This window comes from Juglans microcarpa x Juglans regia, chromosome 4D, assembly GCF_004785595.1.
Source record: "Juglans microcarpa x Juglans regia isolate MS1-56 chromosome 4D, Jm3101_v1.0, whole genome shotgun sequence".
NCBI classification, from domain to species: Eukaryota; Viridiplantae; Streptophyta; class Magnoliopsida; order Fagales; family Juglandaceae; genus Juglans; species Juglans microcarpa x Juglans regia.
In genome coordinates this window covers 12,176,163-12,195,950 of record NC_054600.1, presented here as the reverse complement: position 1 = coordinate 12,195,950, position 19,788 = coordinate 12,176,163, and the positions used below count along the sequence as shown (strand labels likewise).

General features: G+C 35.5%; 1 protein-coding gene and 1 pseudogene across 1 annotated transcript; one reads left to right on the top strand and one right to left on the bottom strand.

Annotated features, from left to right (window-relative positions):
* Nucleotides 1-7,186: 7,186 nt before the first annotated feature.
* Nucleotides 7,187-7,285, bottom strand: LOC121261766 (annotated as a pseudogene).
* A 5,581-nt stretch (nucleotides 7,286-12,866) lies between these two features.
* On the top strand, nucleotides 12,867-17,749 carry LOC121259779. The gene is made up of 2 exons (XM_041161520.1): nucleotides 12,867-13,341; nucleotides 16,018-17,749. Exons 1-2 carry the CDS (start codon nucleotides 13,239-13,241, stop codon nucleotides 17,616-17,618), a joined length of 1,704 nt encoding a protein of 567 aa, XP_041017454.1. The 5' UTR covers nucleotides 12,867-13,238; the 3' UTR covers nucleotides 17,619-17,749.
* Nucleotides 17,750-19,788: the final 2,039 nt, after the last annotated feature.

Genomic DNA, 19,788 nt, shown 5'->3' with positions numbered 1-19,788 from the left:
CCTAATTTGGACATTCCACACATTGATTTTGAAAACACTGCACTGGTTGCGCTTATCGAGATTACTATTCACTCTGAAAAAATCTATAATAAACTTAGTACTGAAAAATCCTAAATATTCATATTAACATGTAGTGAAAATCATTTAGCGAAATTCAACCCCAAAGTGCCCCTAAAAATAATTTTACAATTTCGAACAACCGTTTCGTTCGAAATTATGAAAATTGACTATTGCGTCATAAAATCCTAAATAATCAACTGAGTCTAATGGCGTAGACCAAAACACATTCTAACACTTCTAACTACCTCAAATAATTAAACTCATATTTCTAGCATCATAGTGAATGATAACACTTACTATGTTGACAGACTAAAACCTACACGATTGATCGATTCGTAAAAACTTATGGGATTTTCACGAGATTCCTAAAGTCAATAGAAATTCTACCGGTAAATTTCTAGTGGACTGTTACACATATAACACTATTCGGAAAAAATATATATATAAAAAAAAAAAAAAAAAAAAAAAAAAAAAAAAAAAAACCTTGCTGACAACTATGGGGTAGCCCGAACAAGCTTTGACTGTTGTTTGGATTTCTTTTACGCGTTGGGAGAAAGGTGATGTTCGTGGACCAACGCGTCATCACGAGAGCCTTCCTTTGAACAAATACCTGCTTTTTGTACAACTTCACGGGCTGAGCCTAGTTTGTTATATATGGACCCCATTGAGGCTTAAACCAGGAAACATGAAAAGATAAAAGAATCAAAATCAGAATCTTAAGGAATATGCCAACGATTTCCATTTTCCTTTTCCTCCCAAACTGCTTTCTTAAAATCTTATGAACACTCTGAAACAGAAAATTGAACGTAGAAGTTGAGATAAAAAATAAATAAAATATTATTAAAATATTTTTTTTAATATTTTTTTTATTTAAAAATTTAAAAACTCAAGGTAAATTCAAAGCCATATATAAAATAGTTCAAAGAGCAAATTGTCAAGCATGTTGGTGACTTTTTCAAAACGATTATGTAGCTTTTATACACTTCACGATTGTATATAAAATTACTCTTTGACTGATAATAGAAACACAATCTTTTATATGATTTGTTTTAATTGGAGTGTATTTTTGTAAAAAAATTAAGAACTCTTAAAACTCTGTTTTGTAAAAATATCTTTAATTTAAAACAAGAATTATAAAAGAAAAACAATTATAAAATAGTTGTGTTTCCATCATTACCAAATCAATTTGGCCTGGAACAAACCTTTTAATTTGGCAATCTCAAGTAAGGCTGAACAGCTTGTCTGTGCAGATGAAAGTATCTCGATCATCAAGATCCACACAATTCTTTATTAGAACTAACCTCGCACCTAATAATATTGGTTGTAGTGTAACACATGGGCGAATAATCTTGTTTTAGATTGGTAATTTGGTACACGACAAGGTGGAAAGGGTAATGCAACCCAAAAAGAATTTTCTAGTGAGCATCGTCAGCTGTGGATTACGAAGACGACAATTTCAATTATTTTTCAAATTTAAATGTGCGACCTTGCTTTTCCCTGTTCATTTACCACCAAACTTATTGACAAATGAGACCCATAACCAGTGTAACTGTGTAGGCATTCATACTGTATTGAAAGAAAAAGAATATATATATATATATATATATATATATATATATATTGAGATGAATGTAGAAGAAGATAATAAGAGAGGATTTGAATCCTAACTTGATTGGGGTTTACCCATTAAATCATGTTATTCTCTACCAAAATAAAAGAATTTGATCATTTATCATCTAATGTGTCAATTTATTATATCTGCAATTTAAATTTGTAAAAAATAAAATAAAATTCAAATTGAGATGGTTATAAGTTACAATTCATATCATTATCACATGCATGGATGAATGGAGCACAAAATCTGTGAACCTCAACATTATTTTTCATTGTCATTCATTCGATCCATTTGTTTGATATGTCCCTAAGGTGTTAATGATAAATATTTTTGTTATAGATTCCCCTAAGATGTTGATGATAAACAAAAATGTTCATTGTTATAGACAAATTTAAGAGCACTTAAGAGATAGATCCCCTTTTTTGTTTATTGCAAAGCAATATATATTATGCTAAATATTTTTTCTATTTAGTGGTATGCCCCTAAAAGTCATAATGGTCTTCAATCATAGTGGATTTTGCCCGCAAATAACCAGTGGACGTAAGCTTTTACGTCGAATCATGTAAATCTTTGTGTCGCTCTTTATTTATTTTTATTTGATTATTTATTATTATTTTATGGATCAACATGAAGAGCACCATATTGACGCCCAAATCACCATCGTGAGTTGGGAATAATTTATTCCTCCATTCCGGCTTGTTATACAAATTTGGGCATTAACAATTAGCGTTGTATGTGGAATCGACTAATCTTCTACACTGGAATTGGGAGAAAGATATTCTTTGACTCACAAGATTGTCTTCGAAAAACCATATAAGATCTCTTTAACTTTGCTATTTCCTATTATTTACTCTCTTAACACTGTAGCTAATGGTAAAAAAAGAAAATATATAGGAAAAGAACACAAGAAGCATAACGGACGTAAGCACTTGCGAGGTAGGACCAGCAGCCCCAATCCCCATAGCGTCAAAGGGGTTTGACGCTGGCAACCCCTCATGGCGGAGACACTGCGACTGTAGAGCCCGTCACCGGCAACTCACCATAGCAGTGCACTATGCACACCTTGCACGGTGTGGGCAGAGATCAACGAGTGGTTGGAGGCCCACACACTGACGTCCGTGAGCTTGTGGGGCCACAACCAACCACTATCCACACCGCTAGCAATTTCTGTCACTGGTGGGGTGGTTCCTCAATGCCAAAAGTCAATCACGCCGGGCACAGAGCTGTGGGCAGAGTTGCACGTTCCAATGCACCTCGAAGGTCTTGCTACTGACCACCACCTAGCTCATCGGCATCATCTATCACTGGCGAGTTGGGTTCCCGACCTCAATTGAGTTCCTCGCCACTGTCCCTCTCTATTATCACCAAAGCACACCACGGGAGTTTGATCGACGTCGACTGTCACTTGCATCATTTTCTATCACTGTCGTGAAGGTCCATGAAACACAAGAGCTCCACCCACCGTAGAGCTTCTTGCCACATCCACTACCTACAACAACACCCCTCCAAAGCTGCAAGTCCCTTCTAGCTTTGAAGCTCACCCAGCCACCGAAGTAGAGATAGAGACTGCCATCTATAATTCCTGCTGCTAGTGGGCTCCTGTGAAGACGACAAACAATGTGCAAGTTCACTGCCCACTCCCACCACTCCTCGCCACCATTGTGGCGAGCAATAATCTCGCCACGTAATGCACTGCCCATGGCGAGCAACAACTACAAAGCGGGCAACTGATTGTGGCGAGCAAAGATGGTGCATGGCAAGAAAAAATCAACAAACAGACGAACAACCACTCCATGACAGGCAATTGATAGTGGCGAGCAAAGATGGAGAACAACCAACCGTGGCGAGCAACTGACGTGGTGAGCAACCGATCGTGCATGGCAAAAAAAAAAAGAAACAAACAGACAACCAATCCATAACGGACAACTGGTTTTGGTGAGCAAAGATGGAGAGCAACTAATCATGGCAAACAACCAACCTGGCTAGCAAAAATGGCGAGACAGCTGCCATAGCTAGGGACAAAGCTAACCGACAAGAGACCCAGACGGGCCGAGCAAAGCTAGCAGGGGTGCAATGCATACAAAGCACGAAAGCCAGCAAGCATGAACACAGGAAAAAAATAGTGCACTTCGGTTGCCAGTTATAACAAACAGGGAGTCACGATTCCCACAAGCAAAAACAAAAGTGCAAAAAAACAGTACTCAGGGGTGAACAACCAACGAACAACCTTAGTCAAGGAATTGTTTAATGCAGCAACCAAATTACTCTAGTTTGTCTCTTTCAAACTTTTTATTTTATTTTTACTAATGAATTTGATTTTTGAAATATTTTCCTCACAAGACTCCTCGAGATTCCATGAGAAACCTAGTGGCGGTACACCCAGGAAATATACTTTGTTGGAGATCACTTTGTGGCACAAAATACCGGCTGCTCAACCCCTCTCAAACATTGCTCGGGCATCTTAATTTGTCGTCATCAAAATAGACCGTTCAGTATCGCGGGCATCTCGTGTCCTCATTGTGGCCAAAACATGGCTGCCAATGGGCATCACCTATGTGTCACCAACCTTCACCACACTCGAGCAAGATGGCTCAGGTTTGAAAACCTCAACATGGTCGAGCCATGCTCTCGCTACACTTTTATCGCCAGAGTTACGCGGTCGAGGTATCCTTCCACTACACTCTCATCGCTAGAGTTGCATGGTCGAAGCATCCTCCTACTACACTCTCATCGCCAGAGTTACGCGGTCCAGTCATCCTCCTGCTACACTTACATTGCCAAAGTTATGCGGTCTAGGTATCCTCCCGCTGCACTCACATCGTCAGAGTTACACAGTCGAGGTATCTTCCTGTTACACTCACATCGCCAGAGTTATGTAATCGAGACATCCTCCTGCTACACTCTCATCTCCAGACATGGGCAGTTGAGGCATCCTTCCGCTACACTCTCATCGCCAAAGCTACACGGTCAAGCCATCCCCTCACTACACTCACATCGCCAGAGTTACACGGTCAATGCATCCTCCCGCTACACTCATATCACAAAAGTTATGCAGTCAAGGAATCCTCCCGCTACACTCACATTGTCATATTTACACGGTCGAGGCATCCTCCCACTACACTCACATCGCCCGAATTACGCAGTCGAGGCATCCTCCCGTTACACTCACATCACAAGAGTTATACGGTTGAGGCATCCTTTCTACTACACTCACATCACCAAGGAATCCTCCCGCTACACTCACATTGTCATATTTACGCGGTCGAGGCATCCTCCCACTACACTCACATCGCCCAAGTTACGCAGTCGAGGCATCCTCTCGTTACACTCACATCACAAGAGTTACACGGTTGAGGCATCCTCTCTACTACACTTACATCACCAAAGTTACACGGTCGAGGCATCCTCTCTACTACACTCACATCACCAGAGTTACACGGTCGAGGCATCCTCCCACCAAGTACAAGCCGAGTGTCTCCACTTGCTACAACTACTGCAAGCGGGTTACCTTCGGGAAAGAGCCTCCGAGCTCTATAACCTCTTAGTGCAGGTTTTCTTCGGGACCAAGTCAACGGGCTCAGCAACTGCCTAAGATGGATCCAAGGTGTCAACAGGCTCCCTAATCACTTAAGCACAGGTTACTACAAACAAAATTTTATATCAACATCCAAACAGAAACATTAAGCGCCAACAAAAAATTGCAGCATGGGGCAAAATCCATTGATGCCACTGAAAACCAAAAATATCATCGAGCACAGAAATATATGGGCACTTCACTAACGATAAACAATCACATATAATCATCAGTACACTCAATTATCACGCAAACGTTCTTACAAACAAACTTCACAGAAGCCCATCCTTAAAGGCCCTTTCCACAAATTTCACAAATTTTTCTTAAGGACCACTCATGAAGATCTCCATTGCATATCATAACAAGTGATTGACTTTGGACCAATTCCCATAATTGCTTTTTCTGCAATTTTTTATAGATTACCTCAATCATGGTTGACTTGAAGATTCTCAAAACTTTCTTGATGAACAAGTCGACCTTCAAAATTGCAGGCATCCATTAGAGATAAAATTGACTGGGTCCTACCCATTAAAAATCTATCACTAATAATAAGAGAAGAGATAAAGCCAAGAAATAAGGCAGGGAAGAGATAAGGTAAAGAAAAAATAAACCAAAAGCAGTTGGCTCAGACTCTTAAAAGGAAAAGGTTTTGCAAGGCAAGTTGGATTTTATCACTCTAAGGATGAAAATAGATCTCTATAAAAAGAGGAGATCTCTACAAGTGAAGGAGACTCTCCCTAGGCTCTTTGAGACTACTCTACGCCTAGATCAAATTTCTCTATTGTATTAAGCGATATGTGAGGCCATGAAAGATTGTAAAATCATCAATCATAATAGATTTTGCCCCTAAACAACCTGGACTTTTATGCCAAACCACGTAAATCTTTGTGTCTTTATTTATTTATTTTTATTTGGTTATTTATTATTATTATATTATGGATAAACGTGAAGAGAGCCATATCGATGCCAGAATCACCATTGTGAGCCAGGAATATTTCCAATTAACTATTGAAAGAGGCTTTTGGATGAGTTTGGAGATTTGATAACAAAGAGAGAGAATTAAATTTAATTAGTTAGATGAGTAAAGTATAGTGAAGGATTAGGTGAAATCGATTTCCTAGAAGTTTTCTTTCTAATCAATTTGATTTTCGAACAACTTTATTTTCCTTTGAATATTTTTTTTGAATTGATTTTTTTTAATTGCATTTACATAAATCTTAGTGACTTCTCTAAATAAAGCCGAGATTAGTATAATTTTTGTATTTGTCAAAAGTAAGTTACCAATCCCTAAGTACGATACTCTTCTCATCACTTTATGATAAAACTATGATACTATGCACTTGCAGTTTTATACCGATCAAGTTTTTGGCGTCGTTGCCGAAGATTGATTTCTTCTTATTTTTGTCAATATTAATACAAAGCAATCTTAGTTTTAATTTAGAATTTTTATTATTATTATTTTTGTTTTTTTCTTGTTCTACATGTGTGTTTTTTACGTTGGATGCGTCGTGCTAGATATCGTGACATTACTCCCTTTGATCCGGAGATTGAAAGAACTCTTAGATCATGAAGAAAAAAGAAAGTACTAGTCATGGCTGATGGATAATAATGACAACTACTCGGGTATAAGACGTTAAACCATTAATGCCAACAATTTTGAGCTCAAACCAACCTTAATTAGCATGGTGCAACAAGTCCAATTCAGTGGATCGCCACTAGATGATCCTAATATTCATTTGGTGATGTTTTTTAATATTTTTGACACTATAAAGATTAATGGTGTTACTGAAGACACCATTAAACTGAAATTGTTTCCTTTTTCTTTGAGGAACAATGCAAGAGGTTGGCTACAATATCTACAACTGGAAAGTATTACTAGCTGGCAGAACATGGTTGAAAAGTTTTTTGCTAAATTCTTTCGATTTGCAAAAACAACCTAACTCAGAAGTGAGATTGGTCAATTTAAACAAAATGATTTCGAATCGCTCTATGAGGCATGGGAAAGGTATAAATCGACGTTGTCCTCAACATGGATTGCCGGACTGGTTGCAGGTTTAGATATTTTACAATGGGTTAAATGGGCAAACTCAGACTATAGTTGATGCTACTGGTGGAACTTTGATGTCAAAAACAACTGAATGTGCTACCTCTCTTTTGAAAGAAATGGCCTCAAATAACTATCAATAGTCAATCAAAAGAACTATGACTAAGAAAGTTACAGAGATTCATGAATTGAAGCTGTTAGCAGCGCTTTCAGTTCAAGTTGCTTCTCTATCTCATCAAATTTCAGCTTTGAAAACCCAAAGGATACCACAAAGTGCAGAATATATTGCAGCTACAAGTATGACAGTTTCAAGTAATGAAACGGGCCAAGAACAAGTTCAATACATCAACAATCGGAACTACAACTATCATGGTAATCCTATGCCAAATTACTACCATCCAAGATTTTGAAATCATGAGAACTTGTCTTATGGAAATATAAAGAATGTGCTGCAACCTTCTCTAGGATTTGATAGTTAACCAAGTGAGAAGAAGATGTCACTTGAGTGTGCAACGGTTTCTTTTGTCGAGGAGACAAATGCAAGGTTGAAAAAGAGTCATTTATGATTGGACAACATTGAGACTCATTGTAGCAACATGGGAGCCACTATGAAGAATCTTGAAGTGCAAATTAGGCAACTAGCTATAGCCATCAATGCCCAATAAAGAGGAACTTTTCCTAGCAACACAGAAGTGAATCCAAACAAACAAAGCAAGACCATCACACTTATAAGTGTAAGAGAAATTGACAGGTCACCATCAAAGGAAACTAAGTCCACCTCTACAGGTATAAACAATGGTCAAAGTAAGAATAAAGTAGAAGAAGATGACGATACACCAAGAGAGATTGACAAGCCTCCAGCAATTTCATTTCCTGACAATCCTCCTATTCTCTCTACTCCACTTCCTTATCCTCAACGTTTTCAAAAACAAAAATTAGATAAATAATTTTCTAAGTTTTTGGATATTTTTAAGAAAACTCACATAAATATTCCTTTTGCAGATGCTTTGGAACAAATGCCAAACTATGTCAAATTCCTGAATGACATTATTTCCAAGAAGAGAAGGTTGGAAGAGTTCGAAACAATGAAACTTTTTGAAGAATGCAATGTTATTCTTCAAAAGAAATTGCCACAAAAATTATAAGAACCGGATAGTTTCACTTTGCCTTGCACTATTGGAAATTCATTTTTTGATAAAGTTTTATGTGATCTTGGTGCTAGCATTAATCTTATACCACTTTCTGTTTGCAGGAAAATGGGACTTGAAGAGATAAAACAAACAACCATTTCTTTACAACTAACAGACCGATCCATCAAGTATCCACGTGGAATCATAGAAGACGTATTGGTAAAGGTGGATAAATTTATTTTTCCTGTTGATTTTGTGGTATTAGATATGGAGGAAGACCAATAAGTCCTACTAATTCTTGGCCGACCATTCTTGGTCACTGGAAAGGTTTTAATTGATGTTCAAAATGATGAATTAACATTGAGAGTAAACAAGGAAGATGTTATGCTCAATATTTATCAAGCTATGAGATTTCCAGAAGATCCAAGCACTTGCTTTTGGGTAGATGTTATTAAGCAATGTGTAGAAGAAGTCTTGAAGATGTACTAGCCAATCACCTAGAATGATGTATCACCACTTCATCTCATGCTTATGATTTTAATAATTCTGCTGTTTGTGAATCTGATTTACCTTTTGTCAGTGAAGAATTTCTCCATTATGCATTTGCCTTGGAACCCTTGCAGTAGGTTACATCATTTAGCAATAAAGTGGGGAGGCTAGAGTTGATGGTAGCAAAGACGGAAAGAAACGACAAAAAGTGAATGTTGAAACTCAAAACAAGAAAAAAAAAAAAAAAAAAGAAAGAGGAAGTTCAGAGTTTTGTCGAGACTTACCTACCAACCACAATTAATGAAGAGAGACATTTACGGAACTTAAGGAAAAAAAAGGGGGGGGGGGGGGGGGCTTTTGAAGAATTGGAAGAAAAGGGCACGAAGAAGCTGCGAGCCTGCGACTGATAGACTGGGACGGTGAGAATATTTTTCAGTGTTCATTTTTTTCTATTCCTCTCAGAAAAATTATGGTGAATTCGTTTATGTTAAATTTAATTTTTAGCATAATTTTATTTATTATAGGAAAACGATGTAATCTAGTTTCGAACTATGCTTGTTTTTCTATGCTAATTTGAAGTAATTCTCTTCTATGTTTGTTTGATTTATTCTAAACTTATTACTTCTAATTGACTGGTCATTAATTAGATGATTTTGATCTTGTGATTTGCTATCAAAAGAGGAAATTATAGGATAGATCTTGGATATTTCGGCATGGATAAATATAAAGATCGAAAGACTTGTATGAACCTATGTAGTATTAAAATCGTTGGTCTTAATGCTTTCTTGTTTTGTTAATTTGCATACTCTTGAGTTAAATGATGAACAAGAATATTTCTAATTAACTATTGAAAAAGGCTTTTGGATGAGTTTGGAGATTTGCTAACAAAGAGAGAATTAAATTCAATTAGTTAGATGAGTAAAACATAGTGAGGGATTATGTAAAATCGATTTCATAGAAGTTTTCTTTCTAATCAATTTGATCTTCGAACAACTTTATTTTCTTTTGAATATTTTCTTGAATTGATTTTTTTTATAATTGCATTTACAAAAATATTAATGACTTCTCTAAATAAAGTCGAGATTAGTATAATTTTGGTATTTGTCAAAAGTAAGTTTCTAATTTCTGAAGACGATATTATTCTCATCACTTTACTATAAAAACTATGATACTGTGCATTTATAATTTTGCACCGGTCATCTACCATTCTACATCTTAGCATTGAGATATAATTTTTTAATTTTTAATAGACGCAAAAATGTATAATCTAAGGAAAATGCTACTTTACTACGTGGGTCTATTAGTATATTTTATTTATTTTTTATTTAATATTTGAAAATATTAATACTAGTAAATTTATTTTCTTAAAATATTTAAAAACAAAGTAGAATGAATTAATAATTAAGTTCAAAGATAAAAGAGAACTGCTATAGATGCAAAAATATTACATAAAATAAACTCATAAACTGATGTTGTTTCATAGAATCTGTTAGATCTATTTTATAATAAAAATAATTTTATAATTTGACGTACTATATCAAATCAGTTTGTAAATTTACTTTTATGACTAAAGCATTTTTCAATTACAGGGTCGTTATGTTTGGAAGATGGAAAAAGGCTGGTTAAAAATGTAATTGTCTATAAGTAATGTAGTTGAAGTTGAACTCCACACGCAATGATGTTTGGCAGTTAGTCACGGGATGTTCCACGAAAACGAATCGAAAAACCTCGTTGTCTTAGGATGGAATCTCGAATATGTTATTTTAAAATGATTAGCCAACCTTCTCTGAATTGGCCACCGAAGGACCCCAAAGAAACTCTGTAGAAACAATAGAATGATTGTAGGTTAAAAAGTTAAATCCGAGCCAAAATAATAATAATAGAAAAAGGAAAAGCAAACTGACAGAAGATGCTCTTTGATACAACCATTCATGATGCCTTCACTAACCTAATCACATTATCTTTCTTGATTCCTACGCAAAACTTTGAGGATTTTCCTCATGCATAACTTATTAGAATTGGTAAATTTTAGAGGTTTTTTCTTGATCCTCAAAGTTTAAAAAGTTTATAAATTTTAGGGTAAAGTCTCTTATATATATATATATGTATTAAAGAGAAATGATATTTACAGTTTTAGGATGTGTAAATTTTGCGTATTTCATTTTTAAAAAATAGATAAATTTGAAATTTTTATTTTTTTTAATAATTGACTCTATTTTTTAAAAAGAAATACGTGAGACTTACAAACCTAAATACTATAAGTTTGTACTTAACATTATTCATTTTTTAGTCATTTAATCTACAGTAACAAGTCAAATCAATAAAATCTACAATAACATGACTCACAATTGTCATGTTAAAAAATAATAATTATACTTATTATCCCCACTCACCATACCTATTTTATTTTATTTTTTTATTTTTCCTATAACAAATATGTGGTATATAGATGATAAGTAGAATAACTCAATTAATTTAACAAAAATAAAATAAAATAATAAAAATAATATTAAAATATATAAAATATGTAGTGTAAGATGATAAATAACATTCCTTGTTAAAAAATCACTACTTTTCTCTTTAACCCAAAAAAATTAGAAAAAGAGACAAATTGTCAATTAGAGGTTAATCATGACCTAATCCATATGTACCATATAGAAATGAATATGCTATCATGTTCTTGAGTACTCAACCATTCCATACTCAATCATTCAATATTCAAGAACTTATAATTTGTACTTGCATACAGCTATACCTCGTTTAAAAATCAAACCAATGTGTACGGCCGTTTTGATACTATCTTTTACCCTTTTTTTTTTTTTGCTCTCTGCATATTTTATTTTCATCTAATGGTTCTTTCGTTAGACATCCAGCTGTATTCTAGTTGTTGATATGCTTGACCAATGAACGGACGTGATTTAATAGAGGTAAGATCGGACTACTGACGGAAGAGATGCAAACGAGCATAATTCTGTGACTATACGACACCGTTTTTATTTTAAATTGAGTGACTAACGGGATTTTTACTTTCTGTTCAATCAGACTGTCGCACAGGTGAAAAAATTCTCCTTATTTTACTTTCTTATCTGAGCGCGTGACCACCACACAAAAATGATATTTCCCAATCCAATCAGCAAAATGCCTATATATATATATATATATATATATATATATATATAGAAGATACTAGTTAGATAGTGTAAAACAAAATAAGTAAGTATATTTAAAGGGAGAATTTGTAAAAACTCTTTGTAGATGCATTTCTCCATTCAAAATACTAGAATTGAGAGTTTACATTTAAATCATTAATTTTAAATTATTTAAAAATAATTTATCTAAGTATAGGTAAAAATTAAAAGAAAAATAATTTATATAGTCGGAGTGCAAGCCTAGCATATTTTCTTTAAAAAAGTGAGTATATGAGCGTCTTACATCAAAAACTTATTTTTTAATATTGGGTTCATTCTTTTTTTAAAAAAATACGCGAAATTTATACACTCTAGAATTACTCTAGAACTATATGTAATATTATTCTAATTAACATTATATTTTTTAAAATTATATTTTTAAATATACAAAATTTAATTATTTTCCTTTTTATTAATTACAAGAGAAATGATTTGTATAAATTTAAAATAGACAAATTTCATACAAACTCTTGTAAAAAAATAGACTCTATCTAAAAATGTAAAAAAAAATATTTTTTATTTATAAAACCTACTTATTTACAAAAAATTTATAAAAATTTATCTATTTAACGCTTATATCTAACATTACTTAAATTACAAACGCTCACTCTTTCACTTACCCCGTTCAAAAGTGGAGCGTGCTCGCAATCCCTACAAAACGGAGAGTGACGTAACAGTGTTATCAGAGTCCATATGAAAATTACGACCGGTGGCTTCATTTATTGAATGGATAAAACTCCAAAACAAAAGAAACCAAAGCAAAATCAACAACGCACATCCTGTTCACGCACGTTCCTGCTTTCCCACTCAACCTCTGAGTACTTTTCTCAACGGAATTATTATCTCCCTCCGTGAAACCCAAGATAACTTATACCGTACTATAAACGTCACGGGGTCTCCTCCCTCTTTCATCAAACTTTAGAGGGAACAAAGGCTCCTGCGCGCGTGCGCCTGCCTGCGTATCTTCGCAGAATAATCGAGGGAGAGGAGACTGTCATACTTTACTCTCACACTCTTGCTTGGCAGTACAAAGAGAATTGAAGAGATTGACCAAGGATCAAAACCTTTGGTAGTAGTTTCTGGGTTTTGTTGGGGTTCTCTGTTCTTGAGTTTGTAAAAGTGATTTTGCATAATCAAGATGTTTGGATGCGAGTGTTTGTGCTGGGAAAGTGAGTATGAGTTCTGCTTATCTGAGCCTGAGCCTTTCTCTCTGCCTGCACCTCTCCCAGAGTGGCCACAAGGTATTCCCCTTTAATCAATGTTTAGTCTATTTTTCCTGACTCGAGAAAAATCCTGTTTGGAAATCTGATTTTGGGTTTCTGTTTCTTGACCCTTGAGTAATATTTTCTGCGAGTAGCTTGTATGCGTAGATGGATTTATAGGCGGGCCGTAATCCTGGCCTCCGGGACTACGTGCTTTTGTTAGATTAAACTAATGGGTCATTGAGTCATCGTACGTTCTTAAGTTAGAGGGATGTGCCCTTGTCTGCAGCTTCTGTTGATGTTATGGTTCATATATCTAGTGACTTAAGACAAATGGAAGCCAAGAAAAAGAGAGAGAGAGAAAGAAACAAACCCTCTGAAATATATGAATAATACCTCAATTAATTTAAGAAATTATGAAGTTGATTGTATATTATCATTTTCTTTTTTCTTTTTTTTTTAATCTAAGCCTTATTTGAATATTTTTGTCATTCCACTTTAAGAATATCAGTAAATTGTTCTGGTAACAGCATTGTTCCATCAATAAAATTGGTCACTTTTAGAAGAAAAGCGTTTGCTTAACTCTGTTTTTTCTTTTTTTGTCGCATCATTCGTGCCATCTCTACATTTCTGATTCAAAACTTGTTTCACATTATTTTTCTCCGATGTTGGCAGAACATTATTGCTTAGATAACTCATATGGTAAGATATTTTGTGCCATAGTCGATTAAAGAAGCAGGCTGTCACCTCTCGACTGCTTATTTCCTCAGAGCTACTTTGTAGGGGCTATAAACACTGCTTTTTATCTAATTCATCATTTATATTTATAGTCGTCAAAGGTAATTGATTAGGGAGTTTTGTTTTCTTACAACATATAAGCCTTGTTCTACACATTAATGAACTTTGTCAAATTTCTAATACATAAGAGTCTCTAGTGCCTTTGAAGTTTGCTCAGAATATGAATTCAAATTTTAAATATTTTTGTGAAAATTGCATAATTTTCTACTTTAGTTGCTATCAAATTTCCAATTTTGTTTTGGCATGGGTCATAGGGCATGCATTTTTAGAAAGATGAGATGAGTGTTGTATGCTGAGTGAGAAAATATATATAGTTAATGATGCTTATTAGCTTTGTAAATTGACTGAACTTCTCTTATTGCTCCTTTCTTGAAACTGATACAATTGGTCTCTGTGGTTTCCTTTCATGAACATACATAAAGTGGGATGAAAGTAAGATAGTAGTATGTTATGCGGCATTACTATAATGTAGTGGGAGAATTCTGCTTACTAAACCACCATCCCCCTCTTATGCCACTATGACGAGGTGGCATTGCCTATCAACCTGTAGTGTCTTTATTTCCTGAAACTTGTTTTATATTTTCTTATTAAATTCTTTGGCATTTCTGTGTGCTGTTTTCTTTTAAGAAACTAAAAATAAGGGTAATACCATCAACTCATCTGTAATCAGTTTTTGGAACTCTAAATTTGCTCATCTGAACCCCCCCCCCCCCACCCCCTCCCCCGTCTAAGATGTTAATTTGGAGGGAAATTGAATAATGTCCCCTGAACATGTCGATCGGATATTTGGAATGACTAAATTACCCATATAGGTTTGTGAGTGAGATCTCTTCAAATTGAGCGTTCTCATAACCATGTTGAAGCAACCCTTCAGATGTTCCTCAGATTTCACAAACCGAATGCTTCCTCTTCTGATTGCCAAAGAATAAGATGGTGATATAGAGAAAAAGGAAGTGACTGATATAAAGAAATTGAGTCCAGACCTTAAAGCTTTCAAAATTTGGGGGGGTTTAAGATTGATGTGGTCAAATTATCAATTAACTACTTTTCGTTTAATCTTCTATACAGAATTAGTAATTAAATATAAAGAAAACTGTTGGATTCAAAGAACCATATCTTGAACAAAAAACCTCCAATTAAGTAGAAGAACAGTTCATGCTTGAATGAAAAAGATAATTGGTCAGCATACGGTCCTCACAATTCTCAAGTACAATAAAGATGATTACTTCTTTAGCCCCTTAGACAAAAAGTACGTGGACATCTTTTCTAAGACACTTGAAACTCCAAATGTTGAAAACCCATAATCATTAGAAGGATGGTGCTTTACAATTGCATTCATGATATAAATACCATCTCTTATTGGCATACTTGATCTTTCACCAACAGCTGATGCATCTCTAAAGTGATTAGAGTTGGTCTGTATGAATAAAAATAATAACAGAAAAGAAATGGTAAGCATCAATATTATTATCCAACTTTTCCCTCTTCTTTTTAAAATTCTCAAGTTTCTTATCAAGTTTGTAGACTCGAATTTCATAAATTTTTTATGAACCAACATCTACTCTATATGGAATTCCTCTAAAATGGGATGATGTTGTCTATTAGATTTTGTAAATCCAACAGATTGTGTTTTGAATCAGGTAGTATATGAGAAAGCAGATGTCGTTTATAATAATACAGGAGCAAATGTCATATTTGCCATAATTTATACCTATAAAAAAACTGTATTTTCCATAATTTATGAAGTATTACTTCAGTTAAATTATTGCTCACTTGAAGTTAATTTTTTGCTGTGGTGTGTGCTTTATGATTACTATCATTAACTAGAAAATAATAATTATAAAAAAAAAAAAAAAAATTGCCTGTGGTGTTCCAAAGTATCTAGCTTTCCTTAATACCGTACTGTCATCTACTCAGGCCAAGGTTTTGCTACTGGAAGAATATGCTTAGGTGATATAGAAGTTTTCAAAATCACTGAGCTTGAGAGAATTTGGAGCTGCAATCTATTGCATGGAAAAACAAAAGGTCTCACATTCTACAAACCTGTGGGGATCCCAGATGGGTTCTTCTGTCTTGGTCACTACTGCCAGCTGAACAACCAGCCATTGAGAGGGCATGTTCTTGTGGCTCATGATGCCACTTCTGCAAAGGAGAAGTCTGGTTCTATCAGTGATTCAGCATTAAAATTGCCAGCTCTAAGAAAGCCCCTCAGCTACACGCTAATTTGGAGTACAGATACACAACACAATGGTTGTGGTTACTTTTGGCTGCCAAACCCTCCAGCGGGTTATAAGGCCATGGGATTTGTAGTTAGTGACAAACCAGAGGAGCCCAAACTTGAAGAAGTTAGATGTGTCCGAGAGGATCTTACAGAAAGTTGTGAAACACATGAACTTATACTTGTCATGGATTCAGAATTTTCCATAGATCCTCTTCAGGTTTGGAACACGAGACCAGCTGAGAGGGGGATGTCGTGTACAGGTGTTTCTGTAGGGACTTTCTACTGCAGCACGTACATTAATCCTGAAGAAGAGCTAAATATTGCATGCTTGAAAAGTCATGATTCCACCCTACAGGCCATGCCAAATCTGGATCAGATTCATTCACTTATCACCCACTATGGGCCAACGGTTTTCTTCCATCCTGACGAGGTTTATTTGCCTTCATCAGTGCAATGGTTTTTCAAGAATGGGGCCCTATTATACCAAGAAGGCAATAAGAAGGCTGTACCCATCAATTATAGGGGGTCGAACTTGCCTTGTGGAGGGAAAAACGATGGTGAATTTTGGATAGATTTGCCAATTGATGACAATGCAAGAGATGATCTGAAAAATGGAAACATAGACAGTGCGGAGCTCTATGTTCATGTAAAACCAGCCCTGGGAGGAACTTTTACCGATATTGTGATGTGGGTTTTTTGCCCTTTTAATGGACCTGCCACCATTAAAGTGGGTTTAGTGAGTATTGCAATGAGCAAGATAGGGCAACATGTTGGTGACTGGGAGCACTTCACCCTCCGTGTGAGCAATTTCACTGGAGAACTTTGGAGTGTGTTCTTCTCACAGCATAGTGGCGGTGAGTGGGTGGATGCTTTCAACTTGGAGTTCATCAAAGGGAATAAGCCCATTGTGTATTCCTCTAAAAGTGGTCACGCTAGCTTCCCACACCCTGGGACTTACCTTCAGGGGTCATCAAAGCTGGGAATAGGAGTGAGAAATGATGTTGCTCGAAGCAAATTTATTATTGACTCAAGCACCAGGTATCAGATTATTGCAGCTGAGTATCTTGGTGATGGAATCATTGAGGAACCATGTTGGTTGCAGTATATGAGAGACTGGGGTCCAACTATTGTGTACGATTCACGATCAGAAATAGATAAGTTAGTTGATCTGCTCCCACTATTTGTTAGATTCTCAGTGGAGAACATATTTGATTTGTTTCCAACAGAGCTTTATGGTGAAGAAGGGCCAACTGGCCCAAAGGAGAAGGATAATTGGGTAGGCGATGAAATATGCTAGCTCTTCCTCACATAATTCTTACCTGGTCATTTTCTTCTTCGCTTCAGTGTGTAGCCTTGTGTTAAGAGGGATTCAACTAGTCACTGCAGTTACCACTTACCAGCTTGCTGCCAAATCAATTCTGCATAAAGATTAAAGCAAAATGGTGATCTGGCGATTGTGTGTACTGGTATGCATTTCAGGCACTTGTGTATCCATGTAATGTAATCCCATTACAACAAATATGAAATGTCATTCTTGTTGGTTTATCAATTTATAAAGGTGTGGGGAACAAATGCTTACTGGCTGGAAAGGATCCTAGAAGTTAAATGTTCAAGCCATGCTTTTTTAAGATAAAAAAAAAACTTGGATAGTTCCACAAAATTCCTGCAGATATCATTTATGAAGCATTTTTTAGCGTAGACTACCGATTTCTGACAGAGAACTCTGTTGCTGCATGATTGTGTGCGCGCGCGCGCATGTATGTTAGACCCACTAGCAGCAAGATTGGTGGAACACAGAAGGTGTGCAGATACGAGCTATGGAGGAAAGCTGGTTTCGTAAGCTATGGCGATATCTGAGAAAACATGATGATGCTTGGATGCGTGTTGCTATATTGAAAATAAAGCATTGCTCTTTCTCCTAAACCTGTTAAAATTTGTTGCATTCTGAAGGCGGCCTGGAGGCGGCATTTGTTGTGAATTTGTATTATTTTGTTCTGTTTGTGTTTGGTTCGGCACGATCATCCTAGTTCTTTGCGGTGTTCATGTACGCGCTCTTTTGCCTTTTCCTCCCTTTTTTTAGAGGATTTTAATTTTGTACCATTTTAATGAAGAAAATCCTCGCGTATCAATATGCTTTGGCCGCCAGGTGTAGCCTAGGACATTGCAGCTAAAGGCCTGATTGGCATAACTCTCTTGTCTTCAAAATATAGGTCTGGAATTCGATACCCCTCTCCTAAAGAAAAAAAAAAAAAAAAAAAAAAAAAAGGCCTAGGACACTGTGCAGTCTTGCTGTAATATGCTAGGTGTTTTTTTATTTATTTGCTGTCATGTACTAGTCAGACTGATTATGGAATACTTCTTAACATTTTAAGTTACTAATCCTAACAAATTTAATGTAAAGGAAATAAAACAAACAGTTAATATAAGAAGATCCGAAAAAGTGGAAGTGTTCATATCTTTAAATTTCAAATTGGATAATATTTATTTACAAGAACTTTTAATTTAGTTTGAACTTACATTACTAAATTTATGGACATTGGACATAAGATTTAAGAATGAATGATGTGGTTTAACTGAGCAAAGCAAAGCTCATTCTTCGAAAATTATATTTACTATAGATACGTCTAGCTTCAAATAAAAATAGTAATATAATTGGAGGTATTTTTTTGTTTAACATTTTTTTTTTTTTAAGGAATGTTGTTTTATTGATCTATTCTTTTAAATCAAGGAAAGAATACATGAAGGGTAATCATCCATATCAACTATAACATTAGAAATTAGTAAGGCATCCTTTGCCAATACATGACCAACAACATTAATCTCTCTTCTAAAATGGTGCACTGACCACTTGGTAAATCTCCCAAGTTTCTCCTTGATCTCATTCACAAACATTCTAGCACTAGTCCATGACTCTTCTGCTTTTGTTATGGCATTGATAACCTGTAGGGAATCTCCCTCTAGGATAACATTCCTCAACCCCAACTCAATCCCAAACAATGTAGTTTGTAGTGTCCCAAACGTTTCTGCTAAAAGAGAGTTGGGAAACATAATTTTGTTCATCCTCATTGTAGCTATCATCCTTCCTTCCAACCTCGAGCTATTATTCATATGTCAATCTTGCATTGAAAATTTGAATCCTATCAATAGCGGCATCTCAGTTTATTTTAAAGACATTATGTGAAAGAGATTCCCCTCTTTATACTATGTTGCATGAAGTGTTTGGCCTGCTAGCATGCTGGGAATGCTATTCTTTCAAGTCCTACAAAGTGTCTTTTGAGAGCTTCACCATTGTGTTAGGATGAGTGAATTCAACTTGGAATATATAACCATTCTGCCAGATTTTCCTTGCAACAACTGCTATTTCCTCCATCTCCTCCTTCCTAAAGGTAGTAGACATCGCTTCAAAGATTTCCAAGAAGTTTTTATTACAGAAGTTACTCTTTTGAATTCTCTTGGATCATTGGCCC